Source organism: Pagrus pagrus (assembly GCF_965226575.1).
Source record: "Pagrus pagrus genome assembly, chromosome: 13".
Lineage (NCBI taxonomy): Eukaryota > Metazoa > Chordata > Actinopteri > Spariformes > Sparidae > Pagrus > Pagrus pagrus.
Window position 1 is genome coordinate 26182559 of NC_140197.1, and position 25807 is coordinate 26208365.

Genomic DNA, 25807 nt, shown 5'->3' on the forward strand with positions numbered 1-25807 from the left:
GTCCAAGGGTCTCCAAGGACAACAAAGAACGTCAATGGAAGCAGAGAGTAGATCACCTAAACACTTTAGGATGTCAATGATTTTCAAGCACTTTCAAAGTCCTCTAAGGACCTACAAGGAATTACATCAAACTAAAGATACATTAAGTACCAGTGAGGAACTCCAAGGACCACCAAGGACATTTAAGGACCTGCACAAATAGAATAAAAATGTAATTGAAATCTATTGAAATGTCAATTGTTGAAACTTAATATTTACAGAAAACTTCCCCACAGATAATGTTTTGTATGTTTTTAGGAAAACCCCTTTTGCATTCCCATTGTCATCTGTGTGGACCTGCTCCCTGTGTTTTTCACTTATCAGTAGATGAACCTTGACTTTCTTGTCATCTGTTGCCAGTACATCTGGCACAAACACACTGAGTGATCTTATTAACTGGAAAACTTCCTCTCCTCAGCTCTGATTGATTGAGCCTTTGTAAAGTACCTGATTATAAACGCGGAGCCCTTTGTTCTGGTATTAGACAAACATCGCAGGCTATACTGTGGATTGCCCTACCGCCAAGGGAAATTAGACTGATGGTATGGAAAAAGGAGGTCAGGAAGACATCTGGATCAAATACATCTTTGCTTTGTCTTGTAAGTTCAATGTTTTAATGTCTATCAATGTCTATCATTTTTGTACTTCTTGTTTTGGGTAATGCTATGTACTGTATGGTCTAATATTTGTGTTTGTTTTTGTTCTGTGTTTAAATAAACAATAAACAACTGATCACAAAAATTAAACTTTTGACCCTTCCAAAAAAAACCCTATTATAATAATAGTACAATAATAAATTGACAGATTAGAGACATTAAACCAACTACTTTACAGTGTAAAAAACCCTAAAGTGTTATTGTCGCCACAGAACAGTTTGATAAATGTATTGCAGTGAATAAAGTGATTATTCTTCGGCTCTCTGACAAATAAAAGCTGACCAGAGATGTACCAAGAGAAATTTAATAGAAGGCAGTAAAAAAAGACAGTGTAAATAAATAAAATAAAAAAAATGTTTATCTAATTGGTAAAAAAGAGTTTCCAGCTTGTAAATTAACAGAAGCTCAGATATTTAAGTAGTTACAGTGTTAATGTGCCGCAGTTTGTTTACAATAGTGCAATATAATAGAAACAGTAGTTGGAGACAGCTACAATGAGTATATGAACAGGGTGTTAGACACATGTAAGACATTTTGTACTTTTTTGACAGCAATTCAAATACAGTCAAAAGACAGCTTGCCTTACACCACACAGACCGAATGTATTCAGTTCTCAGACTGCACTGCAGGGTGATGGTTAAAGTCACAGTTTGAACATATTTGTGTGGGTGAGGGAGATGGCCTGGCCGAGGGCAGTGCTTCTGTGATAAACATCAGATGTGACTGCAGTGCATTACAAGAAATTTTCACAGTTTAAAAAACACATTTAAACATCCCATCCTGCCGTTTCCCTCAACAATAATCCATTTCCTTTTCAGACTGCAACAACATTCATTCCTGCTGGTCTCAGACTTGGACTGAGGACTGAGCTCGGAGTGAATGATCCCACCTCCACTCTTTAATGAATTCTTAATAACGAGAGATAGGCAGATAAATGTGACAACTTGAGGAAAGAGGAATGTCAGTTATTTGGTCCTTTGATAACAAAAGAAAACTCCCTGGGACTATTTAATAACCAGGTCTGGCAGAGACCACTACCAGGCATAGTTTAGAAAAAATCTCTTACAAATTCAGTAAGGCCACGACACAAAACAGAAAAACTAAAGCCTCTTTAAAAGCAAATGCTAGATGCTAAATCCCCCAAAATGATTTGGATATAAAATGTGTTTGGCAGCTCTAGTCCTGTAAAAAGTTTGGTTAAAACCAGATCAAGCTCAGAGATTACTGTGAGCAGACGACTTCTGAAAGCTGGGTTTAAAACACTGACATGTCAGAGCCTTACTCCAAATGATGGGGATGTTTACAGTGCAGATAACCTTCCAGTATAAACAGCCAACGTTTTCTCCTACAGAGGTGTGAGAGTGGCGGTGGTGACGGGGGAGATGGTTCAGCCGGGGAAGAGGTGACAAGTGTCTGTGTGTTTGCATTTATGTGGTGGTGGTGGGGGATTATCGCATGACTGGGTGGCTAGGGGGGTGGGTGGGTAAAATAACGAGCTAGACGAGGAAGAGGACGGTGCGTGTGTGCCTGTGACAGTTGGTGTGCAGTACACTGGGGGGAGGGGGAACAGACGGGATGAAGCTAATTTCTAAAGCTTGATTTTCTGCGTTGTTATCCAGTTTGCCTCAGCAGTCGACTCTGCGTAGACTGGACCTACTGTAGGAGTTCCTGCGAGAGAAAAACAAGACGATAAAGAGTGTTATACTTCAAGTGTTTCAGTTTATTTTACTGAAAGATATATCCGAAAATCAGTTAAATCAATTGAGGCGTGTATGTGAAGTTTAATATTGTTTTCTGTTATTCATTTCAAGTGCAGGTGAATAGGGTACAAATGTGGCCTGTTGAAATATAAATAAATGAGGACAATGAGGCATTATCAAATGAAATATGTGCTAATTTGTGTACACTTTCAGATGTTGATTATCTGCTTACAGAGCAATATAACTAAGTTCATTTTGTCTCAGTGAAGAGTTTAAACATCTATTAACATTAAGTTCAGTAAGTCTAGAAGAAACAACTTCTTCAATATACATTCGTCCTCGGTGTGAAAGCATCGCTCTGGCAGGTGCTGTTGACTGTAGCTCTGTTTTCGATTAAGAACCAGCAGTCCTCAGACACTCACATGCAAAAACAGAGCTGATGCCAAAAGCAGATGAAAACAAAAAAACATATGGTGATAGTTTCCATAGTCAAACAGGCCACAATACTTTAAGAACGGCATCTTTCTTTCATAAAGAAAACTCAAATCTTTCTGAAGTGTCACTGTGAGCCCTGTGACCTGGACTATGATAAAGTTTGGCTTTATGTCACTCTTGTGCTGGTTTGATGGTATTGGAGAAGCAGCATGAGCTCATTTTGTGTGTTTCTGTGCGTAGGCGTGTGTGTGTGTGTGTGTGTGTGTGTGTGTGTGTTTAATGTCTCAAGTTACCGTTGTGTTTGCGTAGTCTGAGCTGGCAGGGTTCTGTATAGCTGGGGGATCTTGCGGTTGATGAGAGGACCCAGAGCTTCTTTCAGTTTATTGTAGTTCCTCTCCAGTTCTCTGTGGTACTCCTTCTGATCTGGTCCAATCAGGGCTTTATTCTTCTTCAGGGCGTCCTCACACCTGCACGAAAAAGAGCAGCGGAGACACGGGGAGTTGGGATTTGTTTTTATTAGTTACACAACAGTCTGTGTCTGGGTTGCGGAGTGTGTCATCACCTCTTAGTGAAGTCTTTAAAGCAGAGGCGCAGTTTGTTGTGATGCCGAAACAGCTTCGGGTCATCAGGAATGTCGGAGAGAAAGACCTGCGCCACCTCAAGGGGGCCCTGTAAGGGGGAGAAACTGTTACATATCTGCTGAGGAATGTCTGTCACTGCTTCAAACACTGACCCAGACTTTCAGCCCCATTAGGATGGGATTAGTATTCCAGGGGGATGTGGGTCTTTGACACTTTAAATGCATTACGGTTATCAATCATCAGCTGTAAGTATCTTAACACACACCTGGTTGACAGTGGTGCCTACGCTGCCTTGCAGCACCATCTGCAGCATTTTGGAGTCTGCAGGGTCTTGGTTTGTGGCAAAGGCGAGCTCCTGAGTCTTCTTCTGCATGTCCTCAATGGCCACCTCCATGGGGACAAGAATGATCTGAAGAACCAAGGATAACAGAATTAGCTGAAATTACCCATGTACTCAATTCATATAACCAGGACTTAAGACTAACTGTGTCAAGTCCTTTAAGGTAGAATAGTATATGTGTTTGGGACAATCTGACATCTACTGTTGGACGCCTCCAGGACGAAGGGGATTTTTCTGTGTATGAGTAATCGCTTAGCAAATGACAGACTGGAGTGAGCCCTGACTACAACGGAGTCGTATGCTGTTCTCATGCTGTTACCACAGTTATAGTCTTCTGTAGCCAGACCCATCTACAAACTTTGTTTCTGTTCTAGCTGGAATCACTGGCTGGCCACTCAGCATGAGACCTATGAAAAATATGACACGTTAAAATCTGAAAGGACGCAGTAAACACAGCATTGACGGGGGACACACCCTATTTATTTCCCTGATAATGCTACATTGTGAACAACACAATGAAATGCTGGTGAAAAAAGTTAGTCTGAAGCTCTACGTATACCCACTGACCAATAATACCTGCAGAACAGACACCCACCTCCTCTTTGTTGATAACATTGATCCGTGTCTTGATGTAAGGGAAGGCATGAGATGTTGTGAGGATGGTTTTGCGTTTGTACTGCTCGTTGAGGTCGCCGTGGGCTCGTCCGTCCAGAGTGAAGGGAGTACAGTACATGAAGGTACGTAGGTTGTAGTTCTTGTCAAAGTAGGTGATTCTTTCCTTTAGCTCGTATGTGTCGAAGTATGGTTCAACGTAGGTAATCTGGAGGTAGGCCTGTAACATACACAAACATTCATCAGTACATTTACACAAAATCTGTACCGACATATTTTAGTCACATAATGTGTGCACATATCATGTCACCTTGTTGGGATCCAGTTTGTTTTTGTCCACTGGGTTGGAGTCCTTAATGATTTCAACAGCTTCATCTCCAAACCTCTCTGAGTAGAACTCCTGTGCACCAGAGAGATGAGTCTTTAGAAATATGTTGCTCATAAATCACTGATGACACCTTTATTAGTATCGTGACATGGTAACATGCCTCAAGTCTGTGGGAGATCTCAGCTAGTTTGGTGATTGATGGCTCCTTGTAGACGAACTCTTGATCATCCAGGTCTCCAAAGCGACAACCATAGAAACCCACGCGGAAGTAGGTCCCAAACATTCTCTAAACACTGGAGAAGGGATGAAAAGATGAGATGATTTAACAGCATGTCTACAGGTATCAGACATATTTTATATATTATATCAGACTTTTTAAGGACCTGCAGACCATGTTTAAGAGTGCAGAGGTTGCGCAAATTAAAATCAGCTGACTTAGAGATTATGTGACCTATATTCAATATAACAATACATATTTGCTCTTTTGGCAGCCAAGGATAGTTGAAATAGGTAAACAGAGCAAAAATGAGAAATAAAACATTTATAATGTAGTAAAGTTGGAAGTCTATTCCTCTACTGTCAATGAGATTTGTGCAGTTTGTGGTATCATTACTCTCATCTTTTCAGGTTTTACACCTTGTCTTCTTCCTTGGTTTCTATCTTTTATTCTTAAAAGAAGAACACAACAAGGCTCCACAGATAAAAAGGCTGAAATGACTGGTCTTGTGTTACTCTATTAAGCTGACAGAATATTTTGTAACTGAGGATTTGTTCAAAGAGACTGAGAAGGACAAAGGGAAAATATGTTGCTGTTTTGTAACAGTGGTTCGACTCATCTATGTCAAAGTGTGAAAGCAAGTTTTGTATCACTCACCAGTGAGATGTGAGAAGAGGACAAACAGTGGGGAATAAAGAAAACTGTGTCAATATAAAATAAAAGGATTTTCTGAATTAGTTTGATCTTAATTATAATATATACTCAATAGGACAAATAAACTTGTTACCTCCCATCCTGAACTCTGGAAAGTTGAAAAGAAAAAGAAGATACATGTATAAACACATTTTCTCATGAACAGTAACAGAACAGTTCATTTCTGCCGATGTCAAACTGTAAACTCACTTGGTTGTAGACTTTGTTAAAGGCATCTTGCAGCTTCCCGTGGACAGTAGCCAGCTTTTTGAAGTCTCTGTTGGCTTCATGGATGGGCAGCAGAATCTTGTACACTTCATTTATGGCTTCGTACATGGCAGCCTGGAGTCACAGCGTAACGGAAAGGCAATTTTACACATACCACCCGATCACATAACATCCCTTCAGCCGTGGTAACTGCTGTAACCCTGTGCTGTGTTAACATACAGTCTGTCACCATGTGGTTGGAGAATGTGAGTCGTACCATGTTAAAAGAGGCAGCTGCTTGCTCCAGGAGGCCCACTAGGCCAGACTCGCTGAAGTACTTCCCAGCACAAATCCCCTCCTCCTCTGGAGACAGAACGTCATCGGATACGGCTGACTCCTCCAATACGTTGGATGAAATATTCTGAGGGAAAAACAGACGGAGCAGTCAGTCAGAACAAACATACACTGCTCAAAATCTTCAAAAGTATATGTTCCTGTTTTCTAGTCAAAATAGCTCATTACACTTAACATAGGACAAGTAACAAGTAACATTTCAGTGAGATATAGCGACTTGTTTTTAGAGAATGCATCTTGAATATCTTGCCAAGTAAAAAAGTTTTGAAAAGCCTTGTATTTATCGTTTTCACTTATTTTTGAAGTGTCATTTTTTCCAGTGTAAAATCTTTTTTCAACAGTCGTGGGCTTGAGTCTTGGTGCTCCAGTTTTGGGACAACCTCCTACCTCATTCTGCTGCCCATATGTATTGTTTGAAAATAGAATGAGTCACCAAATTAAACAGCATGCACTGACCTGGAACGTGACACAACCAATTGGCAGGTAGCGGCAGTCCTCCAGCATGTTGAGGTATTCTGCAACCAGTGCTGCGCTGTGGACAAGACAGTGGGCAGCTTCAGCGTGGTTCCCTCTCTCACAGTGTTTTCCTGCCATGTTTTGGAGCCACGTCAGACGCAGGTCAGGGGAGTTCTGGTAGCCCTTTGCAATCCTGAAGAAAGATTAGACATAATATCAGAGGTTTGATTTGTGGCACTCTGTTGTTGTATGCAGGCCTTAATAATGATGACTACTGTACCTGTACATGAGGTCAATGAGCATCTCTGGATCCTGCTGATGCTCTTTCATCTTAACAGTGTCAGTGAGAATCATGTGCAGGTTGAACACCAGATCCTGGACCTTAAGTTTCAAAAGTGCAACACAGTACTTTAGTAAATTCTTATCCCTTCTAGCAGCTCCAGATAGGGTTTTGGAAAAATGTCGTTACATACCTGCTCTGGGAAGGGCGTGTCACGCAGCTCCAGATCCTCTTCGGCATACGTCAGGATTGTCTTGAGTGAATGACGAAGATGCTCCTCATTGAAGTTTTGGGAGGTTCCCACCAGTGATGACAGGGACATGGTGACCTGCATCTTTACTCGAGCAAAGTTCTGGTCCAAGGGAAGAATTAGGACAGATTGTGATTCATTATCATAAAATCTATCCTTCAAACATCATGTACATGTCCTGTAGACAGACACTGATTGTGACAAGAACATACAAATACAATTGATTTACGATGCAAAAACAGTGTCTGGACTTACATTTCCAATCTCAAAGTTCTGCCTCATGAGCAGGTAAAGAGAGGCAGAGGCGTGACTTCTGACAGAACCGACACTACTGCTGCAGTGACGCAGAAGACGCAGGCACAGGTCTGCACAAAGCTCAGTATCCTCTTCAAACAGCATCTCTGGGAACTACACACACAAACAAGCTCTATATGTGATGATGTGTGATTTACAAACACACAGTCAAGAAAATACGTAGCGTACGAATGAGATAATGTTGTTGTTTTGCCCTAAAAGGTGTTAAAATGAGTCATAAGGTCAATGTGTAAAACAAGCAAGGAGAAGAATTACATTTGCTGACTTACTGTGAAAATATTTCAGGGTATATTAATATTTGATTGTGAATAAAATAAATAAACAAATACAAAACTGTTTTAGAGACATTTCACATAAATACCTTGTAGACAAGAGCTCTTTGTGTAGTGAAGCAGTGCTGCAGGAAGAGGGCGCTCTGGTTGCCTGCCATGCTGTGAAGGAGGACTCTCAGCACTCCACCCAGAACACTTTCCTTTAGCTCTGATGCCACCACAGTCTGACAGAGGACACACACAACAAATTACAGCAGGATAATTCTACATAAAATACAGAGTACTGTGTGTGAACAGCTGGCAAAAGGCAAAAGATTGAAAATGGTATTTCTTTCTCTTCATTGCTTTACCTTGACTATTATCTCCAGTGTGTCCAGAACAATCAGAGAGGCCTCAGTAGCTAAGTTTCCATCCACCACGGACTCCTGCTCCATCTCAGCTTTAGTCCTGTGAGAGGGGTTTTTCATAAGCATCAGCATTACATTTAAGCACTATTAAGATCAAAAGACAGCATATCAACCAGTTTATGATTTAAATTCTTATCCAGAAGATTAGAATACTTTTATGTACCTTGCAAATACATTGGGTAAGACTGTTTTTAAGCTGGCACTGATATAATTTAAGTAAAGAACGTACTTGTCGACTCTGTCTGTATTTTGTCTCCAGTGTGTGACGTTCTTCCTCCACCTAACATTCTCCTGGCTGCCATAGGGACTCCTTTCTGGAAGAGTAAACAAATTACAGTTTCCGTGAACACAAACTCATAAACCCCTCTAACAAAAACAGCTACTGGCACACTCACACACACGCACATTGCTTTCCTCTCATGCTACTTACCTCTGCAGCGGCGAACCATCTCCTGACGAGCCCCAATGGTGCCCAGAATAGCCTCCTCCAGTCTGGCCTTCATGTCCTGAGACTTTTTGAATGTCAGGCTGTTGATCCTCTCAAGAGCCTTCTTCCCCTAAAACAACCATCAATCATCACAGGAAAGAGACAAACAATGACAAGAGAGATGAGGAGAAAACAAGATTACAAAAATGAAGTGATAGGGAGCTAAAATCAGTTGCTGAGGCATTAGATACACAACAATTTAGAAAAGTAAAACAACAGGTTTAATATGGACATATCTGTAATGATGTACTGTAGTGCTGGCGTGTCAGGATTAAGCATATGTTAATTGATTTTGATTGATTTGATTTTACTATACCTTGTACTCAAAGCAGGAGACACAGAGATGCAGCAGATCCAGCAGGCGGTTGATTTGCTGTACAGACAAATCAGACACCCAGCGCTCCAGGAGAGCAGCATCTGCATTCTTCAGCACCCAAAGGAAACTCACCAGCAGAGTCCTGCTGCACTCAGCAGATAGAGAGCTGGACTGGCGCCCAGCCTGGTGAAGACAAACACACAAACTCAGTGGCAGTTTTTTAATATGTTTCAGTACAAAATGGCTGTTTACAGAGTTATAATAGAAATGGACAGAGAGCCACCTACAGGCTAAGAGGAGCAGTTGTACTTCAGAAAAGAAAAACAACATGGAAATGTGTTTGTGTGGAGTTAGAGAAAGGGCAGAGTGATCGTCTGTCAAACTGAGGCAGCAGCCTCCCACACAGAGGCAGATCTGTGACCTGTCAGTATGTAGGGCCTGGGGGAACAGCCTGACCCCTGCCTCTATCACTCACCACTGTGGGCAGTGCGAAGGGGTTGGCTTTGGCATGCGGTAAAGGGGAGCCGGCAATCGCCATGGCAACAGACTGACTGATAGTGCTGCCGCTGTCTGGGTCAGCATCGTCGGCGTGGGCTGAGGCATGGCGGACCCGAGCAGGCGAGGAGTCTACAAAGAAGTAAGAAAAGCTCTCTCAGGTGCAATAAAGCTGGAAACAAAGACATTCTGCAAATAAAATAAATGTGTGTAGGAGAGGGATCACTATAACAATATTAGTGGGCTGCATATGCTGACCAGAAAAGTCGTGGAGCTGTTGCAGTGTCTCCATGACGATGGGGATGAGGGGCAGGTAGAGCTTAGCAACGTGGGCTCTGACCTGAGGGTCAGTGTAGCGAGGGTCTGCATCATGGCTGCACAGCAGGGAGTGAACGGCACTAATGGCCTTTTTATGAAGGAAGAAAACACTGAGGGTAAAAAATAAATAAAATGTATTAGTACAATTGTTGGGTTTTTCAATGTGCACATGTACTTTATGCTCTACTGGGTTTCATTTTAAAGTCTGCTGAACCCTATGGGGAAACTGAATGTCAATCCTGATTCTTATATATGAACTATTACAAGCTTACCCTTCTCCATCAGGATCAAGGATGAGAGAGAGCTCAGCAAGCAGCAGGCCAGACAGGAAGTGCTGCTGGCGAAAAGGGACGGAAAGCTCAAACATGGTGGCCACACCCTGGTCTTGCACCATACTGGAAAATGCTGAACCCTGAGGATAAAACAACAGATATGAGGTTGAAGATATTAGGATAGAAGAATATAAAAACAATATATGAGCATTGTATATCAGTCATATTCTACTTCCCAGCCTGCTCCAGTACCTGTGAGGTGGTGGAGGAGGTGGAGGGGGACGGAGAGGCTGGAGGGCTGAGAGTGGAGCATGGCAGGTTGAGGGTGACGTAGTGCTCGTGGCTGCAGATTATACGAGTGAAGTCCATCCTCAGGGCATTCAGAGAGCTCTGGTTCTGCGCTGTGTGAAACTTGTTGGCAATCTGTTTAACGCAACAATATGTTGTTATATTTAAAATATGGGTGGGAGCACTGGGATTTAAAGTGTTTGATAGTAAAGGAAAGAGGGGAGGGGAGCAATAGACACCTGTTTGTAGTACGTGCGGATGAGGTTGAACACAAAGCCCCGGTCCATGAGAGACAGCAGGTCATTCAGGAAGAATGCCAGACTGCTGTTTAACCTCTCCACAAGCTCCACATCCTGAGAGAGAGAGCGAGAGAGAGAGAGACAGAGAGAGAGAGATTCAAAAGGAAGGGAATGAGCAAGAGAGGGAGTACATACGATTAGATAAAAGGGAAGACATGATATCAAAGGAAAAACAAACATTGTGACTTTCTGGTCACTTAACATGGGTTTCTAAAATGATGGATACAAAGAATCATCATGCATTGGGTAAGAGATAAAGCAACTTTCTATTTGACAAAATTTCAAAACAACTGTCAGTCTAGCCAACTTTTATCAGTCAATATTTGGACTTCAAGCAATTAATGTCTTGTATTGCTCCTAGTGTGGCTTTGCAGGTTGTGTACCTTGTGGTATCGACCAGCAACGTCTGCACTGATGGCACACACAAGTGCAGCAATGTCGTCCACAAAGCGGTCCGGGAAACGCTGGCGCCTAGGAACATCCGATTTCGAGGTCAGGAATAAGTGGTGTGCCATGCTCTTTGTCTAGAAGAAACAGTAATTAAGAACAAACAGTCACTTAAGGACAACGCTGTATGTGTGTTTTGGGGCTAGTTTTTGTTTGTATTTTCTTTTTTATAAAGTTGTGGAAAATTAATAAAGGCATACTCACCATAAGCTGGAAGAAAAACCAGGCCTGCTGCAGCGCTGCTTCCCTCACTGTGCTGGTGCTGACTACCCACTGCAAGGCCAGCTCCTCATGGAGCAGCTACATATCAACCAACAGAGCAAAATTTGAGCTTACACGAGGAAAGCAAGGTAGAAACAAGATGAGCTACTAAGATTGAAGTGGAAGTGAAGTTTATTTTCATAAGATATAAGATGTGAACTGTAACTGTGGTTTGTAAAGATACCAAAGTCAAATTGTTTGATAGGCATTTGGATCGACCTAAAAAATGTGCATTATTAAAAAGATTTATCAAGTGATGATTTATTAGAAAGTAAAAATAAATTTGACACATGATTCAGTGCTTCTGCCACAGATTTAGTCTTGAGATCTGCAGACAAAATCCAGACACTTCAACTTAAAAAAACACAACTGTTAAGATATCATGAATGTGATGAATGTTAATGACAGTGAATGATGATGACTGTTAGGACATCAAACAAGTTAGTTTGTTATGAGGAGGTATGAGGTTTTTTTTTTACATTTTGTTACAGAAGGTGTCGGTTTTACCTTCTTGGCAATCTGCCTTGTGGGAACTGAAAACAAGGCCACGCTGTCCAGGAAGGCAGACATGCGATTGCAGCTGCGGTCGTTTGCCTGACATGGAGTGACGGTGAGGTGAACACAGAGATGAGGACAAAGTGATGTGAAAATGGGTGAATGGAAATGGATGGGTGGCCAGAGAACTCTCTATGATGAGTGCAAGGCTGGTCAGAAATCTGACGAACGGCAGGCAGAGATTATGACTGCAACAGATGTGGCAGTGAGTGGATGAATTGTGAAAGACAGACAAGTGGTAGTCATGGATAAAGAGGTGTGACAGGTAGGACATGGCAGGCAGAGGGAGAGTCAGACAGAGATACAACCTCTGAGAATGAAGGTAGGAAATGGCCCAAGAGAGTTAATCAGAGATGGATCAGGATGGAGGTGGTGCAGGTGATGAGGAGGAGGAGGAGGAGTAGGAGGAGGAGGGATTTGGCACCTGCTTGAGCTCACAGCTGGAGTTGGGGTTCCGGCGTAGCACAGATCTGGAGCCCCCGGGGGCATAAGCAGAGTTTACCCAGGAGTGGGAGCGGTCAATGCCCTGCCATAAGCCACCAGAGACACACACAAAACATGTACACACACAGAGTGGCAAGAGGCAAGGGCACAGTGAGTAAAGGGAAGGTAATTACCACACAAGATATTATTTTAAGGATAAAACTGGGAGGAAACAAAAGTGAGGGACAAGGAGTGTAGAAAAGTGAAGCTTGATCTGCAAAGAAGGCAAAAGAAGGGAAAACAAAGGACGGGCTGGAGGTACCATTCTTAACACAGGGGACAGAAGCACAAAGCATAATTGCATTGTTGACATAAGCGGCATCAATAACTGCCGGGCAGAGCTCTCAGTCCACCTGAGCTTATTGAATCTGCTGCAAAGATCACAACAACAAAATAACAGCCTGATTCTTGATAAACAGAAAGTGGGAATATGACACAAGGGGAACCATAAACACCTTGATCATTTTGTGCCATTTATATCTAGTGAGGACAGAAGTAGAGCATAATGAGATTAATTATTTAAGACTTTAATGCTTGACAAAATAAAACCTGAGACGGTTTGCAAATGAAATAAATATCCAAATTAAACAACAACACAAATTAGAGCAAATGCATCGGTGCAGATTTCTCATAAGAAGACAACAGAGAAACTGCATCATTGCAAGAAGTGAATATTAAGTACTGAACTGATTTCATGACTTTCAAAATCTTCTACACACACTAATGTCAGCACGACTCACCTTGCTCCCTATGATCCGCTGCACCTCTTCATCAGGAGAAACTGGTGAGCTGGCCAGGTCTGGGTTGGAGTTGCTGATACTCTTGGAGCGGGACAGGTGCAGGCTGCTCGGCCGGGCTGTTGCTCTCGATATGGTGGCGTACTGCATGGGCATCTCGTAGGACTGCGAGCCAGCTACTTACAGAGATGGACGAACAGAAGTGTCACATGAGAGATATTAGTAAGTAAACAGCCATGTGTCCAACCAAATGATTGCCCGCTTCTCAAATACAGGCTTGGGACTCACCTGCAGGGGGAACTGCAGGTTCGGCAGTTGGCAGGCGGAAGCAGTAGTGGATGTAGGAGGCCAACAGATTGTTGCGACCATGTTGGTCCTGGTTCCCTTCCAGGTTCTTGTGGATCTGGTTGACCAATAAAGCCATAGCTTCAAAGGCGGTCCGGCCCAGGTTCACTGTAGATAAATTAAGAGTTAGAGCAGCAAGAAGCAAAAACTTAAAACTATGGCTGGAAAATTATCACACATAATTGTAGCTTCATAAATTCTTCACAACACTTATATTAGCACCTAGCATATCTGCTGTCCTGTCTTTGTGTGTCACTAAAGATAAAAGTAATGGACTTAGATGTTCAGTAAGATACATACTGAAAATAAAAAAGTTTTGTTGCCTAAATTATCAAGAACAGTTTCAAGTTCAAGTTCATTTTATTGTCAATTTCTCCACATGTACCGGACATACAGAGGAATCGAGAAGACGTTTCTCACTATCCCAAGGTGAAAGAAATAAAGTGCACAAGCACAATGGATAAAGACAGACATTTCCTAACACTAAAGTAAACAATGAAGTGCACAGCAGATAAAGACATTTAAGATAAACAATAAAATAAAAGAATCTACTATGTATGCGTAAGAAAATAGCAGCAAAAGGTTTCAGTAAACAGTAACAAGTAATCACATTATCTACTTAAACTTTTAGAATTAGCATGTCAGCCTTGTTCCCAGAAGTGCACTTCAAATCTCCAGAAGTAGCATCAGTGTAAAGTAGCTGTCCTTCAGAACTCACTCACCAATTTGGCCCGCAATGACCGGCGGGTAGACGATGAGCTGAATGAGTTTGTTGAGCAGCTGGTGCAGGAACCTCACACAGGTATCCAGCAGAGCCCCCCTCAGTGCAGCCATGCTGGCCTTCAGCTCGCCCTCCATATTTGCCTCGGTAATGATGACGTCCTTCAGGCGGAAGGGGAAGGAGTACTGCTCCAGAACATACACTAGAGTGAAGAACTTGTCTAGGTGGGGGTCCTATAGGCAGGAACACAAAAAATATTAAATGGCAGCAATATTGCAATATTTCATCCTGTTGTGCTATTACATGTATACACTGCATGGGCAATGGGCATTTACAATAACAAAATATGCAATCAAGAATAATTAATTACAATTTCAGTAACACTTAGTCCATTGAGGCTTTTAAAAAATAGTATAGTCCTTTTATACTATAGTATAAAAGCATATTTGCGTACCTGAGTGTGAACCGAGGAGGCCGCTGTCACTTCGACATTGAACACCCCTTTGTGATTATCCACCCATTTCATGCCTGGAAGCTGAACCTGCAACAGAGTGACATCTCACCCATTTAACACTCAGTCACGTCACAAAGGAGCACGTAATGGCAGGCGAACTGATAGTCACACAATGTCTTTAAACACACTTACGTCAGGGGTGAGCACAGAGTAGCTCGGTGGAGGCTTTTCCACTGAGACAGGCAAACTGAAAGAGCCGGTGCGCAGTCGGCCATGCTGCATCAGAGGGATCCACTGCAGGCATAAGACAGACACGCGATCTCTCACCGATGGCAAGACAACAGAAGGAACTATCAAACAAGAAAGTGTGTGGGTGGGAGAAGTAAATGTGGGCCAGCTGAAGGAGTGTACTCACAGTGTAGCCCACAGGGCTCTCCAGAGGAGTATTCTGTTTTGGCTGGCAGCTGATGTGGTAGAAGGTGAAAAGCAGATGGTGGTTGTCTGTAAGATTGGCGGGAATCTTCATCTTCATCTCCTCATAGAACTCAGGAGACCTTTTGAACAAGAGTTAAACACAACATGTAAGGAAGACACCAAAGAAGACAGTTGGACAGACTCCAGTGGGAGGTCAACAGTGAGGGTTAACAGGTGATTGGGCCTTACTTGTTGTGGTAGATGACAGGAGTGTACGCCTCATTCATGAACTCAGCACAGCTTGACTTCCCAAAGATGACCTGGTCAAACGGCAGAGAGTAAATAGTTATTCAGTGAACAATAAGAGGAACTCGTATGACATGATCACTATCAGCATGGTCTTGTCAATCATTAACAAAAAAATGTTGTTGTTTGAATCTGATTCGAGCTGTAAAAGTTCTGACAGCCAGACATGTTATTTTCAGACTTTAAGGTCTCCTCCAGAAATCAGAAAAATGATTTTGTTTGATATGGTTTTCCCACAAAAAACTAGATAGGCAGCCTTCTAGTGTCAGACCCCACACTTAGATCATTCTGCACAGTGTAGGTCAAAACAGAAGTAATGGTAAAATATTTTTTAGCAATCATCTATAAAACTTTTCCTTAATCAAACTCTTCCAAGAAACCTAATAGGTACTAAATAGGGCTATTTTCTTACTTCTTATGTTATTTTCACAGGTAAAATTAAAACTAACCTATATCGATTGGATCACCTTATGACTGTGTTACACTCCAGGCAACAAGTAGAGACTGTTGTTCACTCATGATGGACCAATATAGACACTGTGCAGACACACACGTAGTCTGTTGACTGTCTAGAGCTGGACTGCAGCTCTGTTCACTGCATGCTGCTGTAACATGTACGTCAAAATACAAAAGAAATATAACTTGTGGAAATAATGTATTCTGTGGGCAACGGGGGCGGGACTAGATAAGCATCTGCTTCTCCCGCTTTCCCTTTCGGCCATGTGTACTACCTGATTTTTAACTAAGATGATGTGTGATGATGACTGTCTAATAACATGCCGAAATAAATAAATAAATAAAATTAAGATTTCTACTGCTGCAGATTGGTTGACTTGTAAGGTAGTGGATTGTTTAAGAGGAGTGGTTTTTAGAAGTGTCTATGTTTTGGTACATTATTTGACTTGATTTGACACAATCATTTGACCACAGCCTTCTTCTGCAAACATCAAATTTGAACTTTACAAGTAACCAACAGGTAAGTGCTTGATACCTAAAACATAGATTTTAGGTGAAGTATTACTTACTCCAGTACTGCATAGTGTGTATCAACCATTTGCTATTCAGTAAACAAAAGTAAAAAAGCTATATCACAAAAGATTTGCATTAGCTCACCAAATGTAACAAAACTTTTCCTTCCCTCTGTGCTAAAAAAACATCCCTTTAAAGATCTTCACTCTTCCAAGAAGACATTGGGTCAAGTTTCACTGCCTCAAGCTGTTCTTTGTGACTCGAATACCATTTTCCTGACAACATCAAAATCACGTCACTGGATTATCCTCAACTGTGACTCACCGGCAAAGCTTGACTGGGGTCCTCTCCTGCCATGAACTGAACCTTCACGGCAATGTTCCTCACTGAGCCCTGACGACTGCTGAAGTTTAGACTTTGTGGGTATATGTAGAGCAAGTTCCTAAAGACAGAATGATGAAAGGCAGAGAAAGATGACAAGAACAGAATAATTAAAACACATAACTATAAAGGAGTTAAAGGAACATTGCTTGCTGGTTAATTGTACTTCCTATACTAGTCATAGGAAGGCACATTCACACCCCGGTTTCAGTTCATTATGTTGTCAACAATTTCACACCTACAACCAACCTACACCACAGATTATTATATTCTTATTCTCAGAAAAGGAAAAGATAAAGAGTTGCGTGTGTGCACATGGGAGGAGTGTGACCCAGTATTGGATTTGCTAGTTGAAAGTCACCTTCACTCCTGTCCAAGGCAAACATTAAAGGTTACATTTGTCCATATTTTGAAACAGCTGATTTGATCCCCTTGTCAGGACGCAAGGCCACACCACAAAATCTCATGTGTTAAAATAACATTAAATAACATTTACAGCACATATTGTGAGTCTGCTCATACATTTTCTCCATCAAACACATGCTACATGAGTGCTACATGCATGTTATGCATGTCTCACATATTTGTGACCTAATTAGTATCTCAGGGGTTAAACTTCAAGGCAAGGTCACTGAGACTAAGGCCACAGACAAGACCTGTGATCGAACCAAAGCTGAGCTAATGTTTTACCATAGTATTGCATGTGCACATCCAATATAAGGTGGACAGACCACCATCCAAATCCATAATCCACTGGATATTCTGATGATGCCAACTTCGGCACAGCTGAGACAGACTTACAGGTTTTATATTAAAAAAAACTTCATCCTGAACTAAACTGCTGGAAAAGAAAACACAAACTTTTGAACATCCAGAACAGACAACTGAACTACAGTGAGTCTGTGAGCGACTAGTATAATGAAGATGATCTTGGGCCTGTGTCTGCTTTTTTTGGCTGGGGGGTTAAGAGTCCATGCAGGCCCGCTCAGGAAGACCAAGGCTGCACCACAAGAGGAAGTCAACGTGCTCATGTTTGGTGTCATACAGCTCAGTGAATCCCTTAACCTTGTTTTTGAAACCACTGAGGCAAAGATAGCTAAAATCAGCCAGACTTTGAAAAGCCATGAGGGGACTCTCCAAAAGCTGGGGATGCAGACTGAGCAGGCTGCAGAGGTGGAGAGACAGATAAAAGAAATGATACAGCTGCTACAGGTAAGAAAATACAGAGATATGTAAACAAACGGTTCCCTGTGTGCTGTTGAATGGCTGTAAAATCACAAGAGAGATAACCCCTGAGAATTACAATCAAACAGCAGATCTAAAAGATGTAACATGCAGGAGCAGAGGAGGAAAGAGGAGGTATGTCAAGGATCCAAAATCCCCATCAGATTAAACCTTTGTGTTTCTCAGCTCTCAAGAGAAACAACTGCTTACAGACATAACAATGCAGCTCCTTGCTGATTTTAAACAGCATCAATGTCTATACTATGTCTACCCTTATGTAACATGACTGGGCCCATCATTTATCTTTTATATAAGTCTCATAATCACCATGTGATACTTTCATTTATTTCCCTGATGTTTATGGGTAAATCTAACTCTTTTATCTGAGATAAGAGAGTGAGTGTGTCATTAGAGGGCTGCACGTTGCACTGTGGAGCAGGCAGCTGCCAGCTGCACTGGAACCGTTGTTGGGGGAAGAGGATAATATGGGCAGATGCTCTTTTGACAGGCCCAGATGGCCGAGCAACAGGCTCAGACCAAGAAGACGAAAGACTGGCTGACCGGCATGGAGCAGGAAGAGGTGGAGCTGAAGACAAAAGTGAAGAAGTTGGAGATGTATCTCAAGGACTCTGCACCCACCAGCATCAAAGAGCTGCAGGTAACAGAACGCTGGAAACGGCAACTCTAAGTATTTAAATACCAGTGACTGATTTATGGACGTATAGTAAACATTTACTTAATCTTTACTCCTGTTTTTAGGAGAGAGCAAAGGAGCACTCTGATGTCTTGCAAGGTTTAAGGCATTTTATCCGGTTCCAAAAGGAGAATATTGACACTCATGGTGATCAGCTCTCCAAACTGCAGAAGATAGTAAGTGACTTGTTCACAACAATTGTTTTGAACATCTTTATAGTTTTCCATTAATTAAATTCGCCTTTTTATTTCCAGATTCCAGAGTGAAGCTATGGCATAGCCTCCACTGAGGTCTCCCAGTCTACACGGCTCTGAAAGTGACAAGTCCATACAGATCCCAACTGCACTCCCTTCCTGCTATGTATGCTATAGGTCTATTGTATGGCCAGAAACTATTTTTTGTTTGTAATCTTGTGATATTGTCCTTGTTGTTGGCCCTTATCTATTTCTTATGTAAAGTATACTGCGTCTTTTATTTATCTTGATTTTGTAAACTTTGTGTTTAAAATGAATCATTCAAATATATTTGTTAATTTATGGATGTTTTTTTCACCAAACAGTATCTTGTGTTATTTGTCAATACAAAGATAGAAAAAAACCCTAAAGGTAATAGCTTGTAGTTGTATCTATATATTTAACAAAACACTATCAATAAAAATGTGTTTCAACTTAAAATCCAGAACCTGCTGTCCTCTTTTCTGAAAACTACTGACTGAAGTTAAGGCAGAAAGAAAATCAATATCCAAACAAACACACTAAGCCATGGAATGAAGGGGTGGATGTACGTACATCTGTTTTAATAGGTCAACTTACACAGTGTGTGTAAACAGTATGTGTGTCTGTGTCTGCGATAGGTGAACACTCACCTGTAGGTGGTGTGTGGAGTGTATACGTAGCGAGCAGGGAACTCCAGCACCTCTTTGGTTGGGCGAACACGCAGGTCTGGGTAAGGCTTCACATGTAGCAGCTCTGGTGACAGACAGTAATGAGGGGAGTCCGGCGCTGGAGAGATGTCAATCTTCAACTGGGCTGAGGGACAAAATAAGTGATGAATACACAGCAAGACAGAAAAAAAAACACTGATCATTAATCCGCCACTAACTTTTATACATGAATTCATATCATATCTACCTGTAACGGGCCTCAGGCGTCGCAAAACAGAGGACGGTCTGCGCATATCTGCCAGATACTTGTAAAGGTCCTCATCACTCAGTCTGTCGCCCTCCTTCATAACCACAAACAGAAGAGCAGAGTTTGTATTGGGATCCCAAAATCTCAATGACATCGTCAGTATAGTACTAGAAAGTTACCTACTACTAAAAATATTTGATGGTGGAGCATTTGTGCAGATTTAGTTTTGGAGGAAACTGCAGGTTACAATCTTCATTTGATCTTATCACACAAACAAAGAAAACATTTTAAACGTCAGAAGTTACTTAAAAACTTTTAAACTTTAATTTAAAGTTTTCTGATAACCAATTCCTGCACTTCATTCTATGTTAGCAAGTGTCCATCCTCTTTTAAAGATATCTATCTTTTCAGAGTTTCACTTTTGATCCCAGGATAATGGGGAAAGTAGTTTTCATACTTATGTAATTTCCTCTGTCTCTTCAGTTACATGTGATTAAAGTCAAAACTGAAATGTTGACTTGTTTTGTTGTGAAATTATTTTACCAACTTGGTTCCTCGCCTTTTGCCGTTTACAGCGACAATATTCAGGTTTATCAATAAAATGATTTGCAATGTGGTGACAGTAACATTAACCGCTAAATGATTCACCTGTTTGAAGAAGTTGGTGACGGTCAAAGTTGCTGGGCGGAAAGTTGCAAAGTTACACATGTCATCCCCTATACTCATCCGCTCAAACCCCTTTTTCTTTCTCTCATTCCACGTCCCATGACCTTTTCGCTCTGTCAGGAAGGAAAATCATATCACATTAGAGAGGCATGTGCATGACTGTTACTTGATTACATACTTATGTAATTTTTATCATTATAAATAGCCCTGTGCATGAGACAGTGTAGAAAATGTGTTAGAAGGCAGCAGTACCAGAGTCTGAGTCAGGGTCCGACCGATCCAGACCTCCCACACTGCTGACGATGTTAAGAAGGTGAATGGCCGTCCAGGCAAAAGGCATGCGAAACTGTCCAAGACGACTACATGACTGCTCGGCCTGCTGACGAAGCTTCTCCAGCTTTTCCTTGTGCTGAGATGGGACAAAATGTAGACAGGATATAATATAAGAGATCAAAAGACAAAGAAAGACTTCAAGTATCAGGACTCCAGATGAAAATGAGCTTTTCTGGCAATCACTGGCATATTTTCAGAAATTGTATTAATATGCACTGTCCCTGTCAAATAAAATAAAGTACTCTGCAGCGGCCAACAGAGTGGATCTGCCAAAGAGGATAGTCAATATTACAGCGGTCCAGACAGAATTGAGTAATACTTATGACTAGACAGTAAATGTGCATGATTGCTGCCAGCCCTGAGCATTGCAAACACAATTTTGGGTGCATTACCTTTGAGGAATCTGACTCTTTCATGACCATGTAGGGTTCACAGCATTCTCCTATGTCTCCTTGTTGAAGGACTTTCTCAAGCTGAAATGCATGGACACACTATCGTTAAAATATGAAAGCATTTTTTAATCGTATACTAAAATTTTAACTTGACATTTTGTGTTCAAATTAAATTAAGTAGCATGTAAAATGCCAAATAAAAGTCAGAGTCAGAATCTTCTGTGTCGAAGGGGATTTTTTCAGTACCTTAATGACCAAGAAGATATCAGCGGAAGGGTATGTGATGGAGAAAATGGCAGAACGGGCAAGTGTGGAAATGGCGGTGTGAGGTGTGTGGGGTTTCAGCAGCCCTTTCATCTGATCCGAGTTCAGGTCGAAGTAGAAATTCTCCGAGATCTGTTGGAGGGAAGATTGAGATAAGCGGGAAACAGCAGAGGGAGGGGAAGGAAAGATGATAATGGAAATGCACGTCAAGGGATTTTAATTCAGTTTTGTCTCAGTGATCTAAACCGCAAGACCACTTAGACCTTTTTGAGACAAAGGAAATTTGATTTGTCAAGGATGAGCTCAGCATTACATAACTGGTTTTACAGAGTGAAAGTCATCTACTGGGACAAAAGAAAATACCTTTTTCTTTTCCTTGACGTCATACAGGGCAAGTGTTCCAAATATTGGCTCGATTTCTATTTCAAACCTGAAAAACATACAAAGTATAGTTGTAGAGTACTGAGAGTTTCCAATGTAATTCTAATACTGAGTCAGAGCATGAAGATATAAATGTCAGCTGTTATATTACAAATGGGACTCACTTCAGAGACAGACACTTGACCATGATCCTCTGGCCACAGTGTTCTTTGGGAACTTCAATGGCAGAGCATCTCTCCACTGCTTCATCCTGCCACACAGACAACGAAAGCCATGTACAACACACACACCAGCATAACATTTACACAGATGTCATGGCAACACAGCAGCACAGAGAGCGACAGCGTGTACACACTACAGTTATAAAGAAAGAAGGATGGAGCAAGTAAAGGAGAACACAGAGGAAAGAAAAGCAAACAGTTCTCTAGAAGTGGCAGGGTTTGCAGACTTTATGCACATTCACTTGATGGGAACGCTGAACAATGTTACTCTGGAGCAGAACAAATGGCAACTACATTCACCAGTATTCCCAACAGAGTTCAGCTGATTGCTGTTTTAAGTAGTGATCTCCAGGATTAAGTTGCAATCATTCTGTCTGGCCGTGGCTATAAACTCCTTTTCTTTAGATTTTCTGCAAATTTCCACAAATTGCACTCTTAACTTTGTCAAGCTTAGACATAGAAATCCACGTTTTTAACGAGGAAATGATGTACTGTGAGTCACAGCTGAGCTAAAAACGCTGCTCTCAGTCACCAGTGAGGAGCTCGAGCTGCTACATGTTAATGATTCGATCAGTGACAATGGCCGGTCAGTATAGTGTTTTCACTCTGTAGATTCACTGATAAAGATTTGCTCTTACATGTCCTGAGCAGCTCTAGGTCAACCACTGCGGTTACTTCTACAAACAGAAACTACGAAGTTATTATTGGACTGGTCTCAAACCACAATTGATGTTGCTAAATGCATCACTGCCTGTGCTTCCTTAATAAAAAACATACATGCTCATGGGTTTATGATGTAATGCACTTATATTTCAGGGTTTCTCTTCCTGAAAACTGGTTAGCTGATAAAGTCAAAAGTTTTTCCACTTTCACCTAGCCTGTTCCCCAACAGAGGCAGAAACAGGACAGTTTCAGACAAACCTCATCAGGGGGAGGGTATAGGCCCATCAGGTCAGTGTGGCGTCCCTGTAGGCGTGCCTCAGTGTTGCGGCGGTCCATGTCCTCTGCAGCTGTATGTTCCAAGACAGACGGCAGGAGAGCATCTGGGGAGGAGTTCTTCAGGTCAAAGATACTGGAGGCCCAGCTTCCCCGAGGAGTCTCATCAATGCTAACTGACCGCCGCTTTGCGTCATCCTGTAGCACACAGGAGTGAGACGGTGAGGTGACATCATGTGTTCTTTTTTCTCCTTCCAGGCAAAGATGTCGCCTTTAAGTGCTCACTGCAGATGTTTTAGAAGGATAAGGAGAATAATACTCTACAGATCCCATTACCTTATTACCATTTAATATGATTCATACACAGACTGTGTAATGGATAATGGATAATGCATTACTTATTCTCCATACGATCAACTTGCTGAGCAGAATACAACTCATACTGCCTTTCCCGTCATAATGAGACACAAGTTTCATTAGCTGGCCATTCTCTCCTTCTCTTTGTCCAGGTATCAGATATGATAAATCTTCAAAGCTTTTACTGCTAGCAACACTGTTTGTACAGTAGATCAATACAGTTTGTTAAATGAAGCCAAAATGACTGAATGGTCACTCGGTGTTCAAGATAACGAGCCCTTTGAACATCATCATCGGCGAGCTACCTGGTCATCCTGGCGCTCAGCAGCAGCAGCCTCGTCCAGTTCAAAGGTCTGTTTGACCAGCCCACGCTGCCTCTCCCTCTGACGCTCAGAGTTTTGAGGGGTGAATGTGGTGCTGTATCGCTGATATCTACAGGATAAAAGAAAAACATTGTCCTGGTAATAATGTAACTGTCAATCATGTGAACAGTGAACAGGGAAAAGTGGTGCACATTATTAAACAATGGATGAAACACGTACTGTGGGCTAACTCAACTGGTACCACAACTGACAGCACTTACTTTCTTTGAACGACGAGCCAGTCATCTGTGTAGACTGCCAAGGCATCTCTCACTCGGGGATCCAGTGAGCTACACAGAAAAACACATTAATAATTGAGCAAAGCAGGCTTGTTAGAAGTGTGCTCATTCAGTGTCACAGAGAGACAGGCTTTGTTCCTATCTGTAGTGATGTTTGTTGTCCATTACAGTATATTAATCCTTCAGTGTTACTGTGGTAGTGTAAAGACCATAGAGGAATGTGTGTGTGTTACAGTACGAGCGTTGTGCAAGCCATTAGCAGCTGGACTCACTCCTCCTCCTCAGGCAGTGGGGGCTCCAGTGTAATGCACTCTTTGTCCTGGTGGAGGAGCTCCAGGTCATCCTGGGGGAACTCCATCAGCTGCCTGAGGGGGCCAGGCTCCACCCCAGGAGCGTGACTGCTCACATACTCCTCAAAATCCACTGGCTCAACCACCTCCGTCAGGGGCAACTGTCAATCAACATTAAACTGTTATGTACCAATAACTATGACATGGCCTTGATGACACATCCTAATCTGATCAGCAGGACTTACAAGGTGCAGTAGAGAGAAGAGACAGGATGCCATTAGGACAGGCCGACACAGGATACTTGACTTTTATTTATGATACACAACACAGGAAATGGATCATAATTAAACAAAAGATTGTGATGTAAAAACTATATTAGTCTTTTTTTATTAGTGGCCTTGTTGTTAGCGTCAAGCAATTAATAACAGTTTTAGGGCACTTCTTGCTAAACTTAGTGTTAAAAATGTAATTATTTGACAACAACCCGTTGTGAACATTGCATGTACACAAATAATAGGACTATTTTTGTATTTAAATGGTGTGGTCAGCTGAGAACAATCGGTTTTCAGTTCTCCATTTTTCCCCTTGCCCTTATTTATGTTATAGCCAAACAAGAGTCTACAACAGCCACTATTGCTAGCATTCACTTTCTGTTTGGAAAACCAGTTAACTTTTATATCAGTCATATTGCCATAAATAGTCTCAGCAATATTAATATAAACCAGTGGTTGCTCGTCTCTTTTGCTCTTATGAGAACACCTCTAGACTGCATTAAGTCTCTGTATCCCAACCTGTGTCTGCTTTCTCAGGGGTTTCTGTTCTGTTTACAGTCCATAGAGTATTGGTAAATATCTGCTTACTAATTAAACACTCCACCGTCATCATTGTAACATGACAACAGACATTTTCCAAAACACAGCCATAACCACCACTTACTCTAAACCACCTCCCGTCACGACTGCTGTCAACATTAACTAAAACTACACTCATCTACATTCCTTGAATCTAATTACGTCTTAAGCCTTATTCACAAAGTTACACCCTCAACTTCTGACCTCAATAATTGGAGCTTTTAAACCTGCTCGCCTCAGACTTCAGCAGGTTAAACACAGGGTGACTCACAGGGTGGTGTGCTCCTCCTCGTTTCTTGGTCAGTTGAGGAGAGCCATAGTCTCTGGACACTTGTTTTCTGACCTCTGCAGCTACAGTCCTGAGCAAAAGAAAAAGGTCTGTTAGCGAGTCAAACAGAGAACAGGAGCACACATTTATAGTCATGAAAACAAGCAGTAAAAAACATTTCAAAAATAAATACAATATAAAGTGACAGATGTGGGTGGATGCATTCATATCATAATATTATGTTTGCATATTTCACTGAAGTAGGGACCCCTGAATTGAAACCCCTACTAAAGAAACTAGTCCCAAATGAATAATCCTACATTAATAGAGAAATCTACATAGCAAAAAACATTTTAAATTCTTCCTGCACTGTGATGCTCATTTACATTTGTCAGATTCTGTGTTAAAACTTTATTAGGAAAGTGTCAAGTTCATCTGCACTTGCAAGGCTTAACCTCCAAGTTTCGGAGACACGTCCTACACGATCTGCTTCCTATCAAGGACTTTCC

At 41.7% G+C, this 25807-nt stretch overlaps 1 protein-coding gene across 7 annotated transcripts in view; it reads right to left on the reverse strand.

The window, feature by feature from the left end:
• Positions 1 to 985: 985 nt before the first annotated feature.
• The window catches only part of dock6 (dedicator of cytokinesis 6), a 28626-nt gene continuing 3804 nt past the window's right edge, over positions 986 to 25807 (reverse strand). For 2 of the 7 annotated variants that reach the window (XM_084371676.1, XM_084371671.1), the window contains 49 exons: positions 25302 to 25389; positions 24162 to 24340; positions 23872 to 23940; positions 23594 to 23720; positions 22917 to 23129; positions 21939 to 22024; positions 21757 to 21823; positions 21376 to 21525; positions 21130 to 21210; positions 20657 to 20813; positions 20387 to 20517; positions 19739 to 19832; positions 19474 to 19636; positions 16634 to 16751; positions 15284 to 15354; positions 15036 to 15174; positions 14813 to 14914; positions 14621 to 14707; positions 14168 to 14399; positions 13389 to 13553; positions 13104 to 13279; positions 12305 to 12406; positions 11833 to 11919; positions 11269 to 11364; positions 11001 to 11141; positions 10558 to 10671; positions 10283 to 10453; positions 10031 to 10170; positions 9699 to 9868; positions 9421 to 9572; positions 8946 to 9128; positions 8573 to 8699; positions 8372 to 8456; positions 8086 to 8182; positions 7825 to 7959; positions 7404 to 7556; positions 7092 to 7250; positions 6899 to 6999; positions 6619 to 6811; positions 6086 to 6229; positions 5812 to 5943; positions 5696 to 5710; positions 4852 to 4977; positions 4674 to 4763; positions 4347 to 4583; positions 3677 to 3820; positions 3393 to 3499; positions 3124 to 3297; positions 986 to 2363 (listed from right to left, as the gene is read on the reverse strand). In XM_084371676.1, the coding sequence (XP_084227802.1) occupies positions 2321 to 2363; positions 3124 to 3297; positions 3393 to 3499; positions 3677 to 3820; positions 4347 to 4583; positions 4674 to 4763; positions 4852 to 4977; positions 5696 to 5710; positions 5812 to 5943; positions 6086 to 6229; positions 6619 to 6811; positions 6899 to 6999; positions 7092 to 7250; positions 7404 to 7556; positions 7825 to 7959; positions 8086 to 8182; positions 8372 to 8456; positions 8573 to 8699; positions 8946 to 9128; positions 9421 to 9572; positions 9699 to 9868; positions 10031 to 10170; positions 10283 to 10453; positions 10558 to 10671; positions 11001 to 11141; positions 11269 to 11364; positions 11833 to 11919; positions 12305 to 12406; positions 13104 to 13279; positions 13389 to 13553; positions 14168 to 14399; positions 14621 to 14707; positions 14813 to 14914; positions 15036 to 15174; positions 15284 to 15354; positions 16634 to 16751; positions 19474 to 19636; positions 19739 to 19832; positions 20387 to 20517; positions 20657 to 20813; positions 21130 to 21210; positions 21376 to 21525; positions 21757 to 21823; positions 21939 to 22024; positions 22917 to 23129; positions 23594 to 23720; positions 23872 to 23940; positions 24162 to 24247 (6132 nt within the window). In that variant the 5' untranslated portion in view covers positions 24248 to 24340; positions 25302 to 25389 and the 3' untranslated portion in view covers positions 986 to 2320. Of the gene's footprint in view, positions 2364 to 3123; positions 3298 to 3392; positions 3500 to 3676; positions 3821 to 4070; positions 4159 to 4346; positions 4584 to 4673; positions 4764 to 4851; positions 4978 to 5695; positions 5711 to 5811; positions 5944 to 6085; positions 6230 to 6618; positions 6812 to 6898; positions 7000 to 7091; positions 7251 to 7403; positions 7557 to 7824; positions 7960 to 8085; positions 8183 to 8371; positions 8457 to 8572; positions 8700 to 8945; positions 9129 to 9420; positions 9573 to 9698; positions 9869 to 10030; positions 10171 to 10282; positions 10454 to 10557; positions 10672 to 11000; positions 11142 to 11268; positions 11365 to 11832; positions 11920 to 12304; positions 12407 to 13103; positions 13280 to 13388; positions 13554 to 14167; positions 14400 to 14620; positions 14708 to 14812; positions 14915 to 15035; positions 15175 to 15283; positions 15355 to 16633; positions 16752 to 19473; positions 19637 to 19738; positions 19833 to 20386; positions 20518 to 20656; positions 20814 to 21129; positions 21211 to 21375; positions 21526 to 21756; positions 21824 to 21938; positions 22025 to 22916; positions 23130 to 23593; positions 23721 to 23871; positions 23941 to 24161; positions 24341 to 25301; positions 25390 to 25807 lie in introns of those variants that run through there. The other 5 variants (XM_084371672.1, XM_084371674.1, XM_084371675.1 and 2 more) reach the window with 5 other exon arrangements.